Below are 16,398 nucleotides of genomic sequence, written 5' to 3' on the forward strand. Positions count from 1 at the left end.
TGAGATTACAGGACCGGGGTGAAATTAAAATTGCTAATGAAGTTTTGGGCACGCATTGTCATTGATAACATCTTACCAGGAGACAGGGTTTGAGAGCAGACAACCAGTCTGACCAAAATTTATTAGACAAGAATTTCCTCATCCTAATAGGCCTGGGAGTGCTACAGGAGATCAGGGCTTATTTCATCCCTTATCTGCAACCATAAAAGACAGACATTCCCCAAGCAGCCATTTCAGAGGCCTCCCCTTAGGAACGCATTCTGATTCTCAGGGATGTTCCTTGCTGAGAAAAAGAACTCAGTGATATTTCTCCTATTTGCTTTTGAAATAAGAGAAATACGGCTCTGTTCCACCCGGCCCACAGGCAGCCAGACTTTAAGGTTATCTCCCTTGTTCTCTGAACATTGCAGTTATCCTGTTCTTTTTTCAAGGTGCCCAGATTTCATATTGTTTAAACAATTTATGCAGTCAACGCAATCATCATAGGGTCCCTGAGGTGACATTCATCCTCAGCTTATGAAGATGATGGGATTAAGAGATTAAAGTAAAGACAGGCATAGGAAATCACAAGAGTATTGATTGGGGAATTGTTAAGAGTCCATGAAATCTTCATAATTTATGTTCAGAGATTGCAGTAAAGACAGGAATAAGAAATTATAAAAGTATTAATATGGGGAACTAATAAATGTCCATGATATCTTCACAATTTATGTTCTTCTGCTGCGGCTTCAGCTGGTCCCTCCGTTCAGGGTCCCTGACTTCCCACAACATCTCTCCTTTTCTTTTTATATAAATGTGCCATGGCGATGAAGGCTTGTTCATTCTCTCAATTTTGACGCAGGATTCTTTGACTGGTCTGGCACACTAAAGACAAGCCGATTAAACAGAGAAACATAATTCCAAAATTTACTACAGTTGAGCCCCCAATAGACTTAACCCAAGTCGTGGGGTTTAGTCCATAAAGATTTTCTGCCATCTGATCTAAGGCCTCAGCTCCAGGCACAATGGATAAGTGAGCTTGAAAGCCTTCAAAAATTTGTTTCTTTAATTTAGTTATGTCCAATGATAAATTATCTTCCCTACCCAGAAGGTGTCCTTTGGCCATTTCCCATGAATGATCAATCTTGTTATAGGAATACAGGGTGATACAGAAAGAAGAGGTATTCCAACCGCACTGCATTTGCATGTGATGTTCGAGACTCACTACCCGATCTCCAAGCCAAATTAACAGACGGTCTTAAATCATTAATTTGATTAGCCAATTTTTGATCAATGCCTTGAAGAGAATTCCACATTTGGGTGGAATTGGCTTGCCAATTATTAACAAAATGAGCCGTTTGAATAGATTGATGTAATGTCATTCCGGTAGTGCTGGCCAGTGCAGCAACTGTAATTAGGCCCATGATCACAGCGATTGAAGTCAAAACAAATCTCTTAGATCTTTTTAGAATTTGCTGTAACACTTCATTAATTAAATGTATTGAGGGGGAGGATTCCCAAGGTCTGGGCAAAGTTACCAGAATCCAGATTCCTTCTTGAGCTCGAACCAACATTACACTTTTCCTAGAGTCAAAATGGGAGTTAATACAAGTGTATAACTGACAATGCATTGGACAGTTTGATTGTCCATCCAAATTTTGTTATTTCCCACTAACAGCATGTAAGGAGGCTTAACACAACTCTGTATGGGAACAGTCAGGTTGGAAGTAAGTAAAGCAGAATGTCCAGATCTACGTTGATACTGAGAGATGGGGGCGGTAGCGGGAACAACAAACAGAATAGTTTCCCCTTCCCATACTCGCAGTCCAGACATGGCAATAGCCAATTTCCAAAGTTCTGGGTGTTCTAGGCTCAGAATGGGGAGTATCATACAAGGCCTGGGGGAGGGGGGCGGGTAATGCCTTTATCTTCCCATTTTAAGGGAAAGAATGAGCTGAACCTCCTATGCAAAGTAGAATGATGATTCTTGTTCTCCCAATAAGAAATAAAATAAGTAGCCTCCAGGCATTCCTTTCCGCCAGAGGAGCAATTGTTTTTTAAATAGCCCTTGGGTGCCCAGTCTATTACTAAACCATATGAGTCATTTTTTAATATGACTGCATGTGAGTTAACGGTCTTCCCAAATTAAAGTTTTAGATGGGCCCTCAAAATTTTTAGGGCATGGTTTTCCTGCAGATTTATATTGAAAGTATGGGATATCTCCCATTACTCCCCCTTTCATTTGTTTTAAAGTAGAAAGGGAGAGGCCAGAGATCAAATGTCCCGGTTCCTCTGTAACTGATCTCTCCGGAAGATAAGCAGCCCAGACTTGAGTTTCTAGATGGATACAACCAGGTGCATGTCCGAGGCACAGAGGTGGGTATTTATAACCCATGATAACATTAAATGCAGTGCCTTCTTCTCCTAGTTGAGCAGGGCAATGGTCATCTGTAGCTCCAGGCATCCACACACTATTGTTAGTGTAGATTTCTGCAGAAGCATCAATCCAGGTGAGAGGTCTAATAAATGGAGGAAAAGGTTCATAAGTCCAGTAAGAATAATTTTGTGTAGCAGGTAAATCAGTGCGAGAGGAAACTGGTGAGACAGAAAGTATAAGGAGGAGAATCATTAAATAAAACCTAGCGTAAGTGAGATTGAGGGCTGAAGGAGGAAGAGAACAGAGGGATGTTATTTTCAGGCTAATAGAAATAGTGAGATTTTTAGGTTTGTAAGGAGAAAAAGAAAGGTAATCAGGAGAAGTGGGATTAGTTAGATGGGTCTCCATTGCCATCAGGGAGGACTGAACCAGACCCATTGTGATTTGGTGTGCCTGCTTCTGAGGAGTTGGCACAGATCTCACCACGTCTGAGGGCGGTCTCTGACATGGACGTCTTTTCCATGTGGTTTTCGTTGTCAGTATTCACCCGAAGCTTGAGTCTCCTGGTGGGTACCCAGACAGGGGATTGATGATCTCCTGGTGAAACACAAGTATATCCTCTTCCCCACATTATAATTATGCCAGGTTCCCAGGTATTAATTTGGGAGTTTTTCCATAACACTGGCTTGCCTTCGTTTAGGGAGAATTTTTTGCCTGTATAATGGCATTCGGCTGCAGTTAGATTATTATCTTTAGGAACATTTAAAAAATGTAAACAATGCCAAATATAATTGGGAGTGGGGGGTAGTTAAATCATGTTTTTGCTGTTCAGACTCTTTGGACAATTGGGTTTTTAAAGTGTGATTGGCCCGTTCCGCCACAGCCTGTCCCTGAGGATTGTAAGGGATTCCAGTAATATGGGAAATCCCCACTGTTGCATAAATAAATCAAAAGCCTTACTAACATATCCGGGGGTGTTGTCTGTCTTTATTTGATATGGAAGCCCCATAACTGCAAAGCAAGAATACAGATGTTTTTTAACATGGGCCATGCCTTCCCCTGTTTGGCAAGTAGCCCAGATAAAACCTGAGAAGGTATCTACAGAAACATGTACATATGACAGTCTGCCAAAGGAGCTAACATGAGTTACATCCATTTGCCATAAAGCATTAGGAGTTAGGCCTCTGGGATTAATGCCAGGTTCCTGATTTGGAAGTATAAAAACTTGGCACTGAGGACAGCTGTGAACAATAAACTAAGCCTGTTTTCAGGTAAGAGCAAATTTATCTTTTAATCCAGCAGCACTGACATGAGTGAGATTATGGAACTCCTGAGCTTCTTGGGTTGCAAAAGATCAAACAGTCGACCTTATGGTTACCGGCAGACATGGGTCCTGGTAAAGTGGTATGAGATCTAACATGTGTAATATAGAAAGGGTGTCTAGTTGGCGAAACACCTGTTGTAACCTTGAAAATAAAGAAGCCAATTCAGAATTATCAATATGTTTGATAGTAGCAGTTTCTATATTTTTAGTGGCATGTACAACATAAGCAGAATCAGAGAAAATATTTAAAGGTTTGGGGAAATCCTGTAAGGCAGTAATCACAGCAATTAACTCTGCCTTTTGAGCAGAGGTATAAGAGGTAGAAAGAAGCTTGTCTGTAGGGCCTACATGACCAGCATTGCCATTACTGGAGCCATCAGTGAACACTGTAACGGCCTCAGGAATGAGCTGATCTTTGGTTAATCGAGGGACCACCCAAGACGTCATCTTTATAAAATCAAACAATTTGTTCTTTGGATAATGATTGTCGACGCCAATGAAATCAGTCAAGTGAATTTGCCACACTACGGAATGTTGAAAGGCGGTTTGAACTTCGAGTCAATTGAAAGGAACTACAATTAAATTCAGATCAAATCCAGAAATTTGAAGTATTCTACACCGAGCCTGTCCAATTAATATGGCTATTTGGTCCAGATAAACAGACAAAGTTTTTGACACAGAATGAGGAAGAAAACACCACTCCACTAAATCATTATGTTGAACTATTAGTCCAGTAGGGGAGTGTAATGAAGCAAAAACCAGAAGTTGAAAAGGCTGAAACGGCTGTACTCTAGATAACTGGGCGGTCTGGTTTCTTTCCTCTACGAATTCCAGTTCTAGTAAAGCCTCAGCGGTCTAAGTCCTGGGACCGCGGAGACTGGAATCTCCCCGCAGTATAGAAAACAAGTTAGACAGCGAATAGGTCGGAATACCTAAAGCAGGTCTTAAATAATTAATGTTACCCAAAAGTTTTTGGAAGTCATTTAATGTTTTCAAAGAATCTCTCCTAATTTGAACTTTTTGAGGTTGAATATGTTGTTTATCGACCACCATTCCTAAATATTGAACAGGAGTGGTCTGCTGAATTTTATCCCGAGCGATGTGTAACCCAGCCTCTGTAACATGGCGGCTCGAAATTTTGTAACAGTCAATTAATTATGTCTCAGTGGGGGCAGCAATTAAAATATCATCAATAAAATGAAGAATACAGGCCTGGGGAAATTGGGCTTGAGCTGGTGAAAGCACTTGTCCAACATAAACCTGGGAGATTGTAGGGCTAGTCAGCATTCCCTGAGGAAGTACTTTCCATTGATAATGAGCTGCAGCCTCCTGATTATTGATAGATGGTACAGTAAAAGCAAATTTTTCACAATCCGATTTATGTAAAGCAATATAAAAAAAATCTTTAAGATCAATAACTATGAGAAGCCAATTTTTAGGTATTAAAGCCGGAGCAGGCATGCCGGGTTGGACAGTACCCATAGGTTTAATTATGGCATTATAATGGCTCTTAAATCGGTTACCATCCGCCACTTGCCTGATTTCTTTTTTTTACTAGAAACACAGGAGAATTCCAGGGGGAAAGAGAAGGTTCCACATTTCCAAGTTGTAACTGTTCAGAAACCAATTGAGTTAAAGCCTCCAGTTTTTCTTTAGAAAGCAGCCACTGCTGAATCCAAACGGGTGTGTCAGATTTCCATTGGAAAGGGATAGGATCAGGAGGCGTGGCAGCTGCCGCCAGTAAAAAGGATAACCTAAACTAGCCCTGTTTTCTTTTATAGTAACTGGGAGGGGTTTAGTGATCCCTTCATGCTTTGGACTGAGACCGAGCCCAGGAACAAACCCCATGTTTTCCATCATATGCTGACTGAGAGCACTGTAAGAGTTATGTGGAACATTAATTTCAGCCCCCCATTGTGCCAGTAAATCTCTACCCCAAAAATTAATGGGAATTGGCCTGATATAAGGCTGCATTGTACCCTTTTGACCATCAGGGCCAGTATGAGGCAAGACAAATGTGTTGTCATAAACTTCCTCAGCTTTTCCAACACCTACTTGTCCCATGTTAGTGGGATGTTTAAGCCAGGAGGAAGGCCATAAACTAGAGGAAATAACAGAAACATCAGCTCCAGTATCTACTAGGCCCTCAAACTTTCTTCCTTGAACGTGTACGGTGCAGGTGGGCTGTTGTTTAGAAATTGCATTAATCCAATAAGCGGCCTTTTAACTGCCAGAGCCCATCCCAGGGCTACGTGTCTTATCTCCTTTGTTTAAAATGGTATGAGGTAGTAAAAGCAATTGAGCAATTGACTCACCATCCGGAATGGAAACAGGAACCTTGGCAGACACGATTAATTTAATCTCATCAACAGAATCAGAATTAATGAGACCAGTATAAATGATGATACCTTTAGCAGAGGTGGATGCCCTACCTTAACACCAGACCCACCGAACCTTGAGGTAAAGGGCCATTGACCCCCGTGGGGACAATTAAAGGCAAAGAGATAGGTAGTAAATTTAGAGGAATAGTACTACAGAGATCGACCACCCCGCCCCCTACTGCGGAGGTGGACAAGCATTGTACTGAGACAGGAGAGGCTGGGACCCATTTGGTTTGGCTGTAGGTAAATTTGTTTGTGCTGAGGGTTGCATTGGGACCACCTGAAGCAGAAAAGCAACATTGGTCTGAGTCTGAAGCGTCTCATTTGATATTGGGGCCTGGGACTGGCCCCGCTCCCCGTTTCCCTGGTGTTGTGGCAGGGGATTTCCATCTACATCTATCTTTAGAGTGGCAATTACTGGCCCAATGTTTACCTTTGCGATAATGTGGGCAAACAGTAGCAGCAGCATTTGGTCGTGTTTGTTGAGCTGGCTTGGCTGCTTTTAAGTTTTTAACAGTGCAATTTTTTCGAGTATGACCAAGTTGACTGCAATTATAGCAGGCTCCAAGAAAAGAATTAGTGGGACCAGTTTGGTTGGTGTCCTTCATGTCCGTGCCCACAGAATAGCTTTGTGGGTGTCTGATCCAATGCCTTCACAAGCTTTAATATATGCAGGCAACACCTCGTGATCAGGTAAATTTTGTTGTTGGACAGAATGCATGGCCATTTTACACTCATGGTTTGCATTTTCAAAAGCTAACATACAAAGGAGAATACCTTGAGCACGCTCATCAAAGACAGAATTTTCAAAAGCATCTTGTAATTTAGCTAAAACTCAGGGTATAATTCAGAGTGACCTTGTTTAACCATGGTAAAAGAAACAGGAGCTTGGTCTGGAGCAGGTAATTTATCCCAAGCTCTCATACACACCTTTGTTACTTGTTCTGTGGTAAAAGCATCAAAGTTTAATTGGGCATAAGAATCAGACAAACTATCAGAGGCTGTGAGCTGAGCCTGAGTAACTAGTTCAATTTAGTTCAATTTAGCTGAGCCTGCAAACGAGCCTCTTCTGACCACCAAGTACAAAATTGTAAATGCTGAGATGGGGTCAGAACAGCTTTTGCCAGTCTAAAGGAAGCAAAGTGACCTCTGTACAAAAAGTGTGTAATACCATTTTAACATAAGGAGAAGTAGGACCATACTGAGTACAAGCATCCTTAAATTCTTTTAAAAAGGTAAGATTAAGAGGTACATAATGACGCATTTGTACCCCTTGGAAGTTAGGTGGGTCTAATGAAGGAGACCACTATTACTCATGCTGCCCTCTTCCCCCCACCTTGCCTAGTTCACAAGACAGGAGTAAAGAGAGAGAGAAACAAAAGTAAGATAAATAGCCAGACAACCTTGGCACCACCACCCGGCCCTAGGAGCTAAACAAAGTAATAATAATAACATCAACCCCTGGCCTAAACTACTTGTGTTATCTGTAAATTCCAGACACTGTATGAAAAAAGCATTATAAAACTTTTTGTTCTGTTAGCTGATGTATGTAGCCCCCAGTCACGTTTCCCACGCTTGCTCGATTTATCATGACCCTTTCACGTGGACCCCTTAAAGTTGTAAGCCTTTAAAAAGGCCAAATATCTCTTTCTCGGGGGGCTCGGCTCTTAAGACGCGAATCTGCTGATGCTCCCGGCCCAATAAAAAACCTCTTCCTTCTTTAATCCAGTGTCCGAGGAGTTTTGTCTGTGGCTCGTCCTGCTACAGGTCTAGAGCGACCGGATAAGTCCACGCGTCTAATCCACTTGTTTCTTTGTTTTGGCATAATAAGCGTTGCATTGAAGTTTCAAGAGTAGGCATCTGAGATGGAGTTGGCATACAAGTGACAGGAAAAGCATGTGTAGATAAGGGGAACTGAGGGTGAGAGGGTTGGACTGGAATGAGAGTGTGAGAAAAGGGCATTGGGGAGCAGAAGGAGCAGAAGTATACTGGTGATTACTGGCGTTCATGTGTGAAGAAGGGTACAGGGAAGCAGGCTGAATGGATGGCAAAGCGACCGGTTGAGGAACCAAAACGACAGGAGGGTGAGGGGCTGAAGAGGACAGGGGAGGGCCTGCAGAATTATAGGTAAGTTGTAGTTTGGTCCCAGAGCCATTAGGTGACTCCAGAGATTTGAAAAGAGAAGAATTAGCATATATATGGTCCTGGGCTGTGTGAGTCGGGGCGCAGGAGCTACAAGTACCGGCTCTTCATGAAAAGAAAAGATCGTCGGAGGTGACTGTAATCTAAAGTCACCAGAGTTAGACATTGAATTCTCAACATCGTCAGGTGGGGGAGGAGTAGACGAAGGGAGAGGCTGATCAGATAATGAAGGCTGTGCGGGAGAGGAAGGTTGAGGAAGAGGTGGAGGGTCGTCAGATTCAGAAAACTGTGGTAACTGTAGGGGGTCACGAGATTGGCATGTCATCAGGACAGCATGTACCAAGGCCCAATCACCCCAAACAGTGACAGGAACATAATTTCCTGTGGAGACCAGTTCCCAGAATGTTGCACCAACACAATCCCATATTTCTACATCTAAGGTTCCTTTTTCAGGAAACCAAGGACAGTATTCTTCCACTGCCCTGACTAGAGTGACTATATTTTCCATAGGCACTCGAACACTGCCCTGTTTTAATAAGAGTTTAATATAGCAGAGATAAACATGATGTTTAGACTCCACATGACCCACAGTTAACCTGGACCATATACAGACTACTCACCAGTCGTCAGGGAGTTGAACATACATAACTGTGGACCAAACTGATGACGTTTCTCCGCACCTACCAAAGGGACTCAGGTTCCCACATGCACTTGGGAAAAAAGAAAGACCACGTGGGCGCCAGATATCTGGGGAAATTCAGCCCCCAATATTTCACGTGGGTCCTTTTCTATTTTCCCTAAGTGTTGGCTGGTCTGAGAAATAAAGGGAAAGGGTACAAAAGAGAGAAATTTTAGAGGTGGGTGTCCGGGGGAGACATCACATGTAGGCAGGTTCTGTGATGCCCCCCAAGCCGCAAAACCAGCAAGTTTTTATTAATGATTTTCAAAAGGGGAAGGAGTGTACAAATAGGGTGTGGGTCACAGAGATCACATGCTTCACAAGGTAATAAAATATCACAAGGCAAATGGAGGCAGGGCGAGATCACAGGACCGGGCCAAAATTTAAATAGCTAATGAAGTTTCGGGCACGCATTGTCATTGATAACATCTTATCAGGAGACAGGGTTTGAGAGCAGACAACTGGTCTGACCAAAATTTATTAGATGAGAATTTCCTTGTCCTAATAGGCCTGGGAGTGCTACAGGAGAGCAGGGCTTATTTCATCCCTTATCTGCAACCATGAAAGACAGACGTTCCCAAAGCGGCCATTTCAGAGGCCTCCCCTTAGGAACACATTCTCTTTCTCAGGGATGTTCCTGGCTGAGAAAAAGAACTCAGTGATATTTCTCCTATTTGCTTTTGAAATAAGAGAAATACGGCTCTGTTCCACCCGGCCCACAGGCAGCCAGACCTTAAGGTTATCTTCCTTGTTCTCTGAACATCGCAGTTATCCTGTTCTTTTTTCAAGGTGCCCAGATTTCATATTGTTTAAACAATTTGTGCAGCTAACGCAATCATCACAGGGTCCTGAGGTGACATTCATCCTCAGCTTATGAAGATGATGGGATTAAGAGATTAAAGACAGGCATAGGAAATCACAAGAGTATTGACTGGGGAAGTGATAAGAGTCCATGAAATCTTCACAATTTATGTTTAGAGATTGCAATAAAGACAGGCATAAGAAATTATAAAAGTATTAATTTGGGGAACTAATAAACATCCATGAAATCTTCACAATTTATGTTCTTCTGCCACAGCTTCAGCCGGTCCCTCCGTTCGGGATCCCTGACTTCCTGTAACGATACTTCTAAATACCTTAAAAATTAAAATGACATATTTTAAGGAGACAAGATTTTACTATACATATGGTGTTTTAGTTAATGTAACTTATTGCTACTTAATGAGTTTGATCACTATCCTAGATATTCTTTCATGCAGTGAACACTCAGTCACAGATTAGAAAAACATTTTATTACTTCCTCTCAAGGTTTGAATAAGCCAAGTTATTACATGGCTATATGTTTGTTTTTTTTTTTAATTTTGTTTTTGAGACAGGGTTTTCTGTCACCCAGGCTAGAGAGCAGTGGTGTGATCACGTCTCATTGCAACCTTGACCTCCTACACTCAGGCAATCCTCCTACCTCAGCCTCCCAAGTAGCTGGGGCTACAGGCAGGTGCCACAGCACTCAGCTAATTCTTTATGTTTTGTAGAAAGAGAGTCTGTGTTGCCCAGGCTGGTCTCGAACTCCTGGGCTCAAGTGATCCTCCTGCCCTGGCCTCCCAAAATGCTGGGATAAGAGGTGTGAGCCATTGTGCCTGGTCACACAGATATACTTTTATCTTTAAAAATGCTTTTACATTTTAGGTGGTTTTCAGTAAAAATAGATAAGAAATACACCATTATAAGACAATAGTGGCAGAGACTCACTTCTTCACGGATCTTTAAAATAAACCCAAACTCTTCTCTGACCTTCTGTACTTCATTCCAATTAGGAAAAAGGGATATGAAAGCATTCATGAGTTGTGTTTCCACAAGCTATTAATAATATTAAAAAAAGATACAGAGTTTTAGATATTACTTACTTTAAACTAAAGCAAATGACTAGTTAAGTGAAATTTGCAGTTTTCATTTTGCATTGTCTATTTAAAAGGTCTAGGTATTGGAGCTGAAATGCTGAAGAGGCTAAGTCAGGTATGTATTACAGTTAGTACTGATATTCTATTCACTAACTTTTTCTTCAATAAATATTCACAGGGCATAAATTAAATCATTAATCTCACCATTTGAACATAACCCCAACATATACTTCAAATTTCTACCCAAATTAAAGTGGATTTTCAAATCAGATGATCATATACAGCATATGAGTTACAGTCAATTAAAATTGATTTATATATAATCCACAACCACACTATACACCCTTTTTGCTATCAAGTGAAAGTAAAGAGGGAGATTAGAAAGCCTTTTTATTCAAAAAAACAGGCCCACAGTATAATATTACAAGACTATAAAAGGAAGATCTTCTTGTATTTTGGAAACATATCAAAACATGTGTTCTTATAGGTACACCTTTTCTATATGATAAAGGCTTTGCAAATATCAGTTTTGAGCTTTTAAAGAGGGCTTTGAAGCTCAGAACAGTGAGTTTTTTTTCTTTTTACAGCTACAGAAAAGTTCAAAAGATAACTACTATATTTGGAAGTATTATTCACACATAGTGTCTTGCATAGAGTAGACCTTCAATAAAATATATATGTTAATGAAGATTATACTTTCAAATGAAACTAATATTTGCTGGTTTGTTTTTAAACAGATAGCCATCAGAACTCAATGTAACCGCATGCACTTTCTTGTCGCCATTTGGAACCAGGCTTCTGTCGACTACTACACTAGTCGAGGGGCTTTAGACCTTTCCTCTGTGGAGGGCTGGCATCTCTTCAGTTTTAACAGAGAAGAACTCCTGGACATGGCATGGGAAGAATGAAAGAGGCCTTGAAACAACTCATCCCAACATAGCCTCCAACATTTGACTGTCACCTGAGTCTACCAGCAGTTTGACTTTGTTGTACAATACAGCAAGTGATCATCACATTCTTGAGCAGATCTTTTATTTTGAAACAGATTTTATAGCTCTAGTCAACTTTCCATTATCCAAACCAATATTCTTTTTTTTTTTTTTTTTTTTTTTTTTTTTGAGACGGAGTTACGCTCTGTCACCCAGGCTGGAGTGCAGTGGCGTGATCTCTGCTCACTGAAACCTCTGTCTCCTGGGTTCACGCCATTCTCCTGCCTCAGCCTCCCGAGTAGCTGGGGTACAGACACCCGCCACCATGCCCAGCTAAATTTTTTTTTGTATTTTTAGTAGAGATGGGGTTTCACCGTGTTAGCCAGGATGGTCTTGATGTCCTGACCTTGTGATCCACCCGCCTTGGCCTCCCAAAGTGCTGGGATTACAGGTGTGAGCCACCGCACGTGGCCTATCCAAACCAATATTCTAATGGCTAGTAGCAGTAGTGATAATCGAAAAGAGCAGATAACTTAAAAGTCACTTATATTTAGCCTTGCGCTATTTTTTACCTACCATATTTCATCAGATTTAAGATGCTTCTTCTTTCACAGTCTGACGTATCTGATGTTGGAATAAACGTAACTAGCAGCATTTGTTTGTTTGTTTGCTTTTAGAGGCAGGATCTTGCTATTTGCTCAGGCTGGTCTCAAACTTTTGGCCTCAAGCAATCCTTCCACTTCAGCCTCCCAGACATAAGCAACTCTGCTCAGCATTTTTTTTTTTTAATTAAAGGTATATGATATGCCTTAGATTTGATGAAATATTGGTGTTTGAATATATTCAGATCTGAGGTTTTAAAAAATTCATTTCAGGCTGGGCACAGTGGGTCACGTCTGTAATCCCAGCACTCTGGGAGGCCGAGGCGGGCAGATCATGAGGTCAGGAGATCAAGACCATCCTGGCTAACACGGTGAAACCCCATCTCTACTAAAAGTACAAAAAAAAAAATTAGCCGGGCGTGGTGGCAGGTGCCTGTAGTACCAGCTACTCAGGAGGCTGAGGCAGGAGAATGGGGTGAACACGGCAGGTGGAGCTTGCAGTGAGCCGAGATCGAGCTGCTGCACTCCAGCCTGGGCAACAGAGCGAGACTCTGTCTCAAAAAAAAAAAAAAAAAAAAAAATTCATTTCAAATACTGGAGATAAATTCTGAAGAGCTTACTTATGAAAAACTAGCAAGTAAACTGCTTCCCTACCTTGAGCAGCTTAAGTACCACTGCCTCCTTGACATCATCCCAGTACTACATTCTACCTCTGAACATCCATAGCTCTTTGGTTGTGCTTATCTTAGGGAAGATACCACATACAACACTGTATTTCTGTTTCCCTCTTTCCTAGTAGAGTGTAAGTCCTTTGAAATAATTCTAACTTTTGTGTCCTGTGCTGCAACCAGCATAGCAGAACATGTGAATTCCTACTACCTACCAGGCACTTCATGGGCATAGAAACTACACAAAAATTATTCAATGATATCCACAAGGAACCTTGTCTGTGAGAAAATGTTAATTACATAAATTGTGTAAGTACCGTATCTATAAATACCACCTATCACTTGCTAGTTTTTCATAAGTAAGCTCCTCAGAATTTATCTCCAGTATTTGAAATGATTTTTTTAAAACCTTGGATCAGATCTCAAACACACTCATATTTCATCAAATCTAAGACATATTATATACCTTTATTTTTTATTTGTTTATTTTTTGAGACTGAGTTTTCTTCTTGTTGCCCAGGCTGAAGTGCAATGGCATGATCTATGCTCACTGCAGCCTCCACCTCCCGGGTTCAAGTGATTCTCCTGTCTCAGCCTCCCAAGTAGCTGGAATTACAGGCATGCGCCACCATGCTGAGCTAATTTTGTACTTTTTTGTGTGTGTTTTTAGTAGAGACAGGGTTTCACTATGTTGGTTAGGCTGGTCTCGAACTCCTGACCTCAGGTGATTCACCCACCTTGCCCTCCCAAAGTGCTGGGATTATAGGTGTGAGCCACCATACCCGACCATATCATATACCTTCAATTTTTAAAAAAAGGCGAGCAAAGTCGCTTATGTCTGGTTGGCTGAGGTGGGAGGATCACTTGGGGCCAGGAGTTTGAGACCAGCCTGGGCAACACAGCAAGATCCTATCTCTAGAAGAGAGAACATCTAAATTGTACCCTAGAGGATTGAGAGAGGGAACACAACACCGGAATTGGACTTGTAGGATGGGTAGAAGTTAGAATATGGAGCAGGATAAGATGGAAGAACATTCTAAGAGGACACACTAGCACACGCAGAGAAAGAGGCAATAATAGCAAGGCATGTTCAAGAAACAAATGGTATATCATAAAGACAGTATAATACACATTAGCAGTAGGGTGGGTAAGGAGAGGGAAGATAGGATTAGAAGGTAAGCTGGAATCAGATATGAAGGGCCTTGTATATCAAACTAAGGAGCTTTGATTCTGCAAGCAATGATGAGCCACTAAAGATTTCAGAAAGACAACTATATTCATTATAGTTGTCAGGAAGACAACTATGTCATAATAGACAAATAGGTTAGAAGAATAGGGTAGCAGACACTGTATGACCTGTTCCCAACCCCTTACCCCTTGCCTTCCTCATCACGGGAAAATAAACACGATTTCCCTACTCCCTATCTTCCTTAGGCTAAGTGTGTGGCTATATGACAAGTACTGGTTGAGATATACACAGAGGTCTTCTGAGGAGATTCTAAGAAAGCATTTACTTTTCTGATAAAAGGGAGTCAGAAGCATCTTGTGTACATTTTTATCTGCTATTTCCTACTTTGAATGTGTAGCTGCTCCCTGGAGGTACAGCAGACATCTTGTGACCATGAGGTGACAAACCAGCATGCTGTAGAGTACAGAGTGGAAAGAGAAAAAGTCTATGTCCTTAATAGCACCGATAAGCCACTGTCCCAACCCTATACTGCCTAATTCTAGGCTATAAATAGGGCTTTTTTTTTTTTTTTTTTTTTTTGCTTAAGATAATATTAAGTACTTAACTAGTTTACTGTCACCTGCAAGCAGAACATATTCTGAAATGAGAGAAAGCAAGATTGACAGTGAGCAAATTAGCCTGAAGGCTACTACAGTAACCCAGAAAAGTGATGATGATGACTTGAGGGAGAGTAATTATAGGATTAGAGAAGGTAGAATAGATTTGAAGGAGTGGGAGGTAGAGACAATTTTGTTTTAGGCATATTGACATTGGCATATCTATGGGATGTTAGATGAATATAACTAATAAGTAGAAATAAAGGTCTACAGCACTAGAGAGCTATGGAGGTTGAAGATATGAATAATAAAACAAATGGTGGCTGAAGCCAGTGAAGTCTGTTAAATGAAAATGAGAGTGCATATAGAATGAGAAAATAGGACTAGGGGGCCGGGCGCGGTGGCTCAAGCCTGTAATCCCAGCACTTTGGGAGGCCGAGACGGGCGGATCACGAGGTCGGGAGATCGAGACCATCCTGGCTAACACGGTGAAACCCCGTCTCTACTAAAAAAATACAAAAAACTAGCCGGGCGCGGTGGCGGGCGCCTGTAGTCCCAGCTACTCGGGAGGCTGAGGCAGGAGAATGGCGTGAACCCGGGAGGGGGAGCTTGCAGTGAGCTGAGATCTGGCCACTGCACTCCAGCCTGGGCGGCAGAGCGAGACTCCGTCTCAAAAAAAAAAAAAAAAAAGAAAATAGGACTAGGGATGAAACTTGAGCAGCCTCAGCATTTAAGGGATTCAGAGCAAGAGAAAAAAATGAAGAATAACAAAAGCAGGAAAAATAGAAAGCAAAGGGATAAGTGAGTTTCATGGAGATAGTGGTGAAGAGTCAATAATGACATAAAAATTCAGGTAGGGGCTGGGTGCGGTGGCTCACGCCTGTAATCCCAACACTGTGGGAGGCTGAGTCAGGCACAGGCTTGAGCTCAGGAGTTCGAGACCAGCCTGGACAACATGGTGAAGTCCTGTCTCTACCAAAAATACAAAAAAAATTAGGCAAGGTGGCGGGTGCCTTAGTCCCAGCTACTCGGGAGGGTAAGATGGGAGGATTGCTTGATCCTGGAAGGTGGAGGTTGCAGTGAGCTGTGTTTGTGCCACTGCACTCCAGCTTGGACAACAGAGCAAGACCCCATCTCAAAAAAATTTAAGCAGGTATGGAGGTCAGAATGTCACAAGGCAGAGAGGACTTGAAAGTAGGGAAAAAAGGCATAATATTTACTTTTGTCAAAAAGTAACAAGTACTTTTTAAAGAAGTATAACAATTATAGGAAGGAGAGAGAAAAAATAGTTCAAGGGGAGAGGTCAAGTTAAGGAAAGGTTTTTGTCTTGTTTTGTTATTGTTGATTTAAGACAGAGAACACCTGCAGCTATGTAGAAGTGGAGGAAAAGAAACTAGTAAAAAGAGAAACCAAAGACTGGAGATTAAACAGGGTGGAATATGGTCTTAGATAGGAACGAATGAGATCAAGAACACAAAGAGAAGTATGTCTTAGGAAAGGGGGATGCATGGCTAAAAAGAGGTAAGTCTTGAAGGTAGATGGGAAGAAGTTGGGAATGGTCATGTCTAATAATTTACTTTCTTCTCTATGAAACAGGAGGCACAGTCAACTTTGACGGTTATAAGAGGTTTGAG

The 16,398-nt window shown here is 41.6% G+C and overlaps 2 protein-coding genes across 5 annotated transcripts in view; one reads left to right on the forward strand and one right to left on the reverse strand.

Moving 5' to 3' along the window:
- The window catches only part of LOC105483648 (spermidine/spermine N1-acetyl transferase like 1), a 131,188-nt gene extending 119,395 nt beyond the window's left edge, over window positions 1-11,793 (forward strand). For 3 of the 4 annotated variants that reach the window (XM_071088876.1, XM_071088878.1, XM_071088875.1), the window contains 2 exons: window positions 10,855-10,895; window positions 11,518-11,793. In XM_071088876.1, the coding sequence (XP_070944977.1) occupies window positions 10,855-10,895; window positions 11,518-11,688 (212 nt within the window). In that variant the 3' untranslated portion in view covers window positions 11,689-11,793. The remainder of the gene's footprint in view (window positions 1-10,854; window positions 10,896-11,517) is intronic. The other variant, XM_011744613.3, reaches the window with a different exon arrangement.
- Window positions 1,898-16,398, reverse strand: part of LOC105483650 (apolipoprotein O like) — a 96,774-nt gene continuing 82,273 nt past the window's right edge. The window contains exon 9 of the mRNA XM_011744619.2: window positions 1,898-10,018. Coding sequence (XP_011742921.1) covers window positions 10,011-10,018 — 8 coding nt within the window. The 3' untranslated portion in view covers window positions 1,898-10,010. The remainder of the gene's footprint in view (window positions 10,019-16,398) is intronic.

This window comes from Macaca nemestrina, chromosome X (genome assembly GCF_043159975.1).
Source record: "Macaca nemestrina isolate mMacNem1 chromosome X, mMacNem.hap1, whole genome shotgun sequence".
In the NCBI taxonomy this organism is placed as follows: Eukaryota; Metazoa; Chordata; class Mammalia; order Primates; family Cercopithecidae; genus Macaca; species Macaca nemestrina.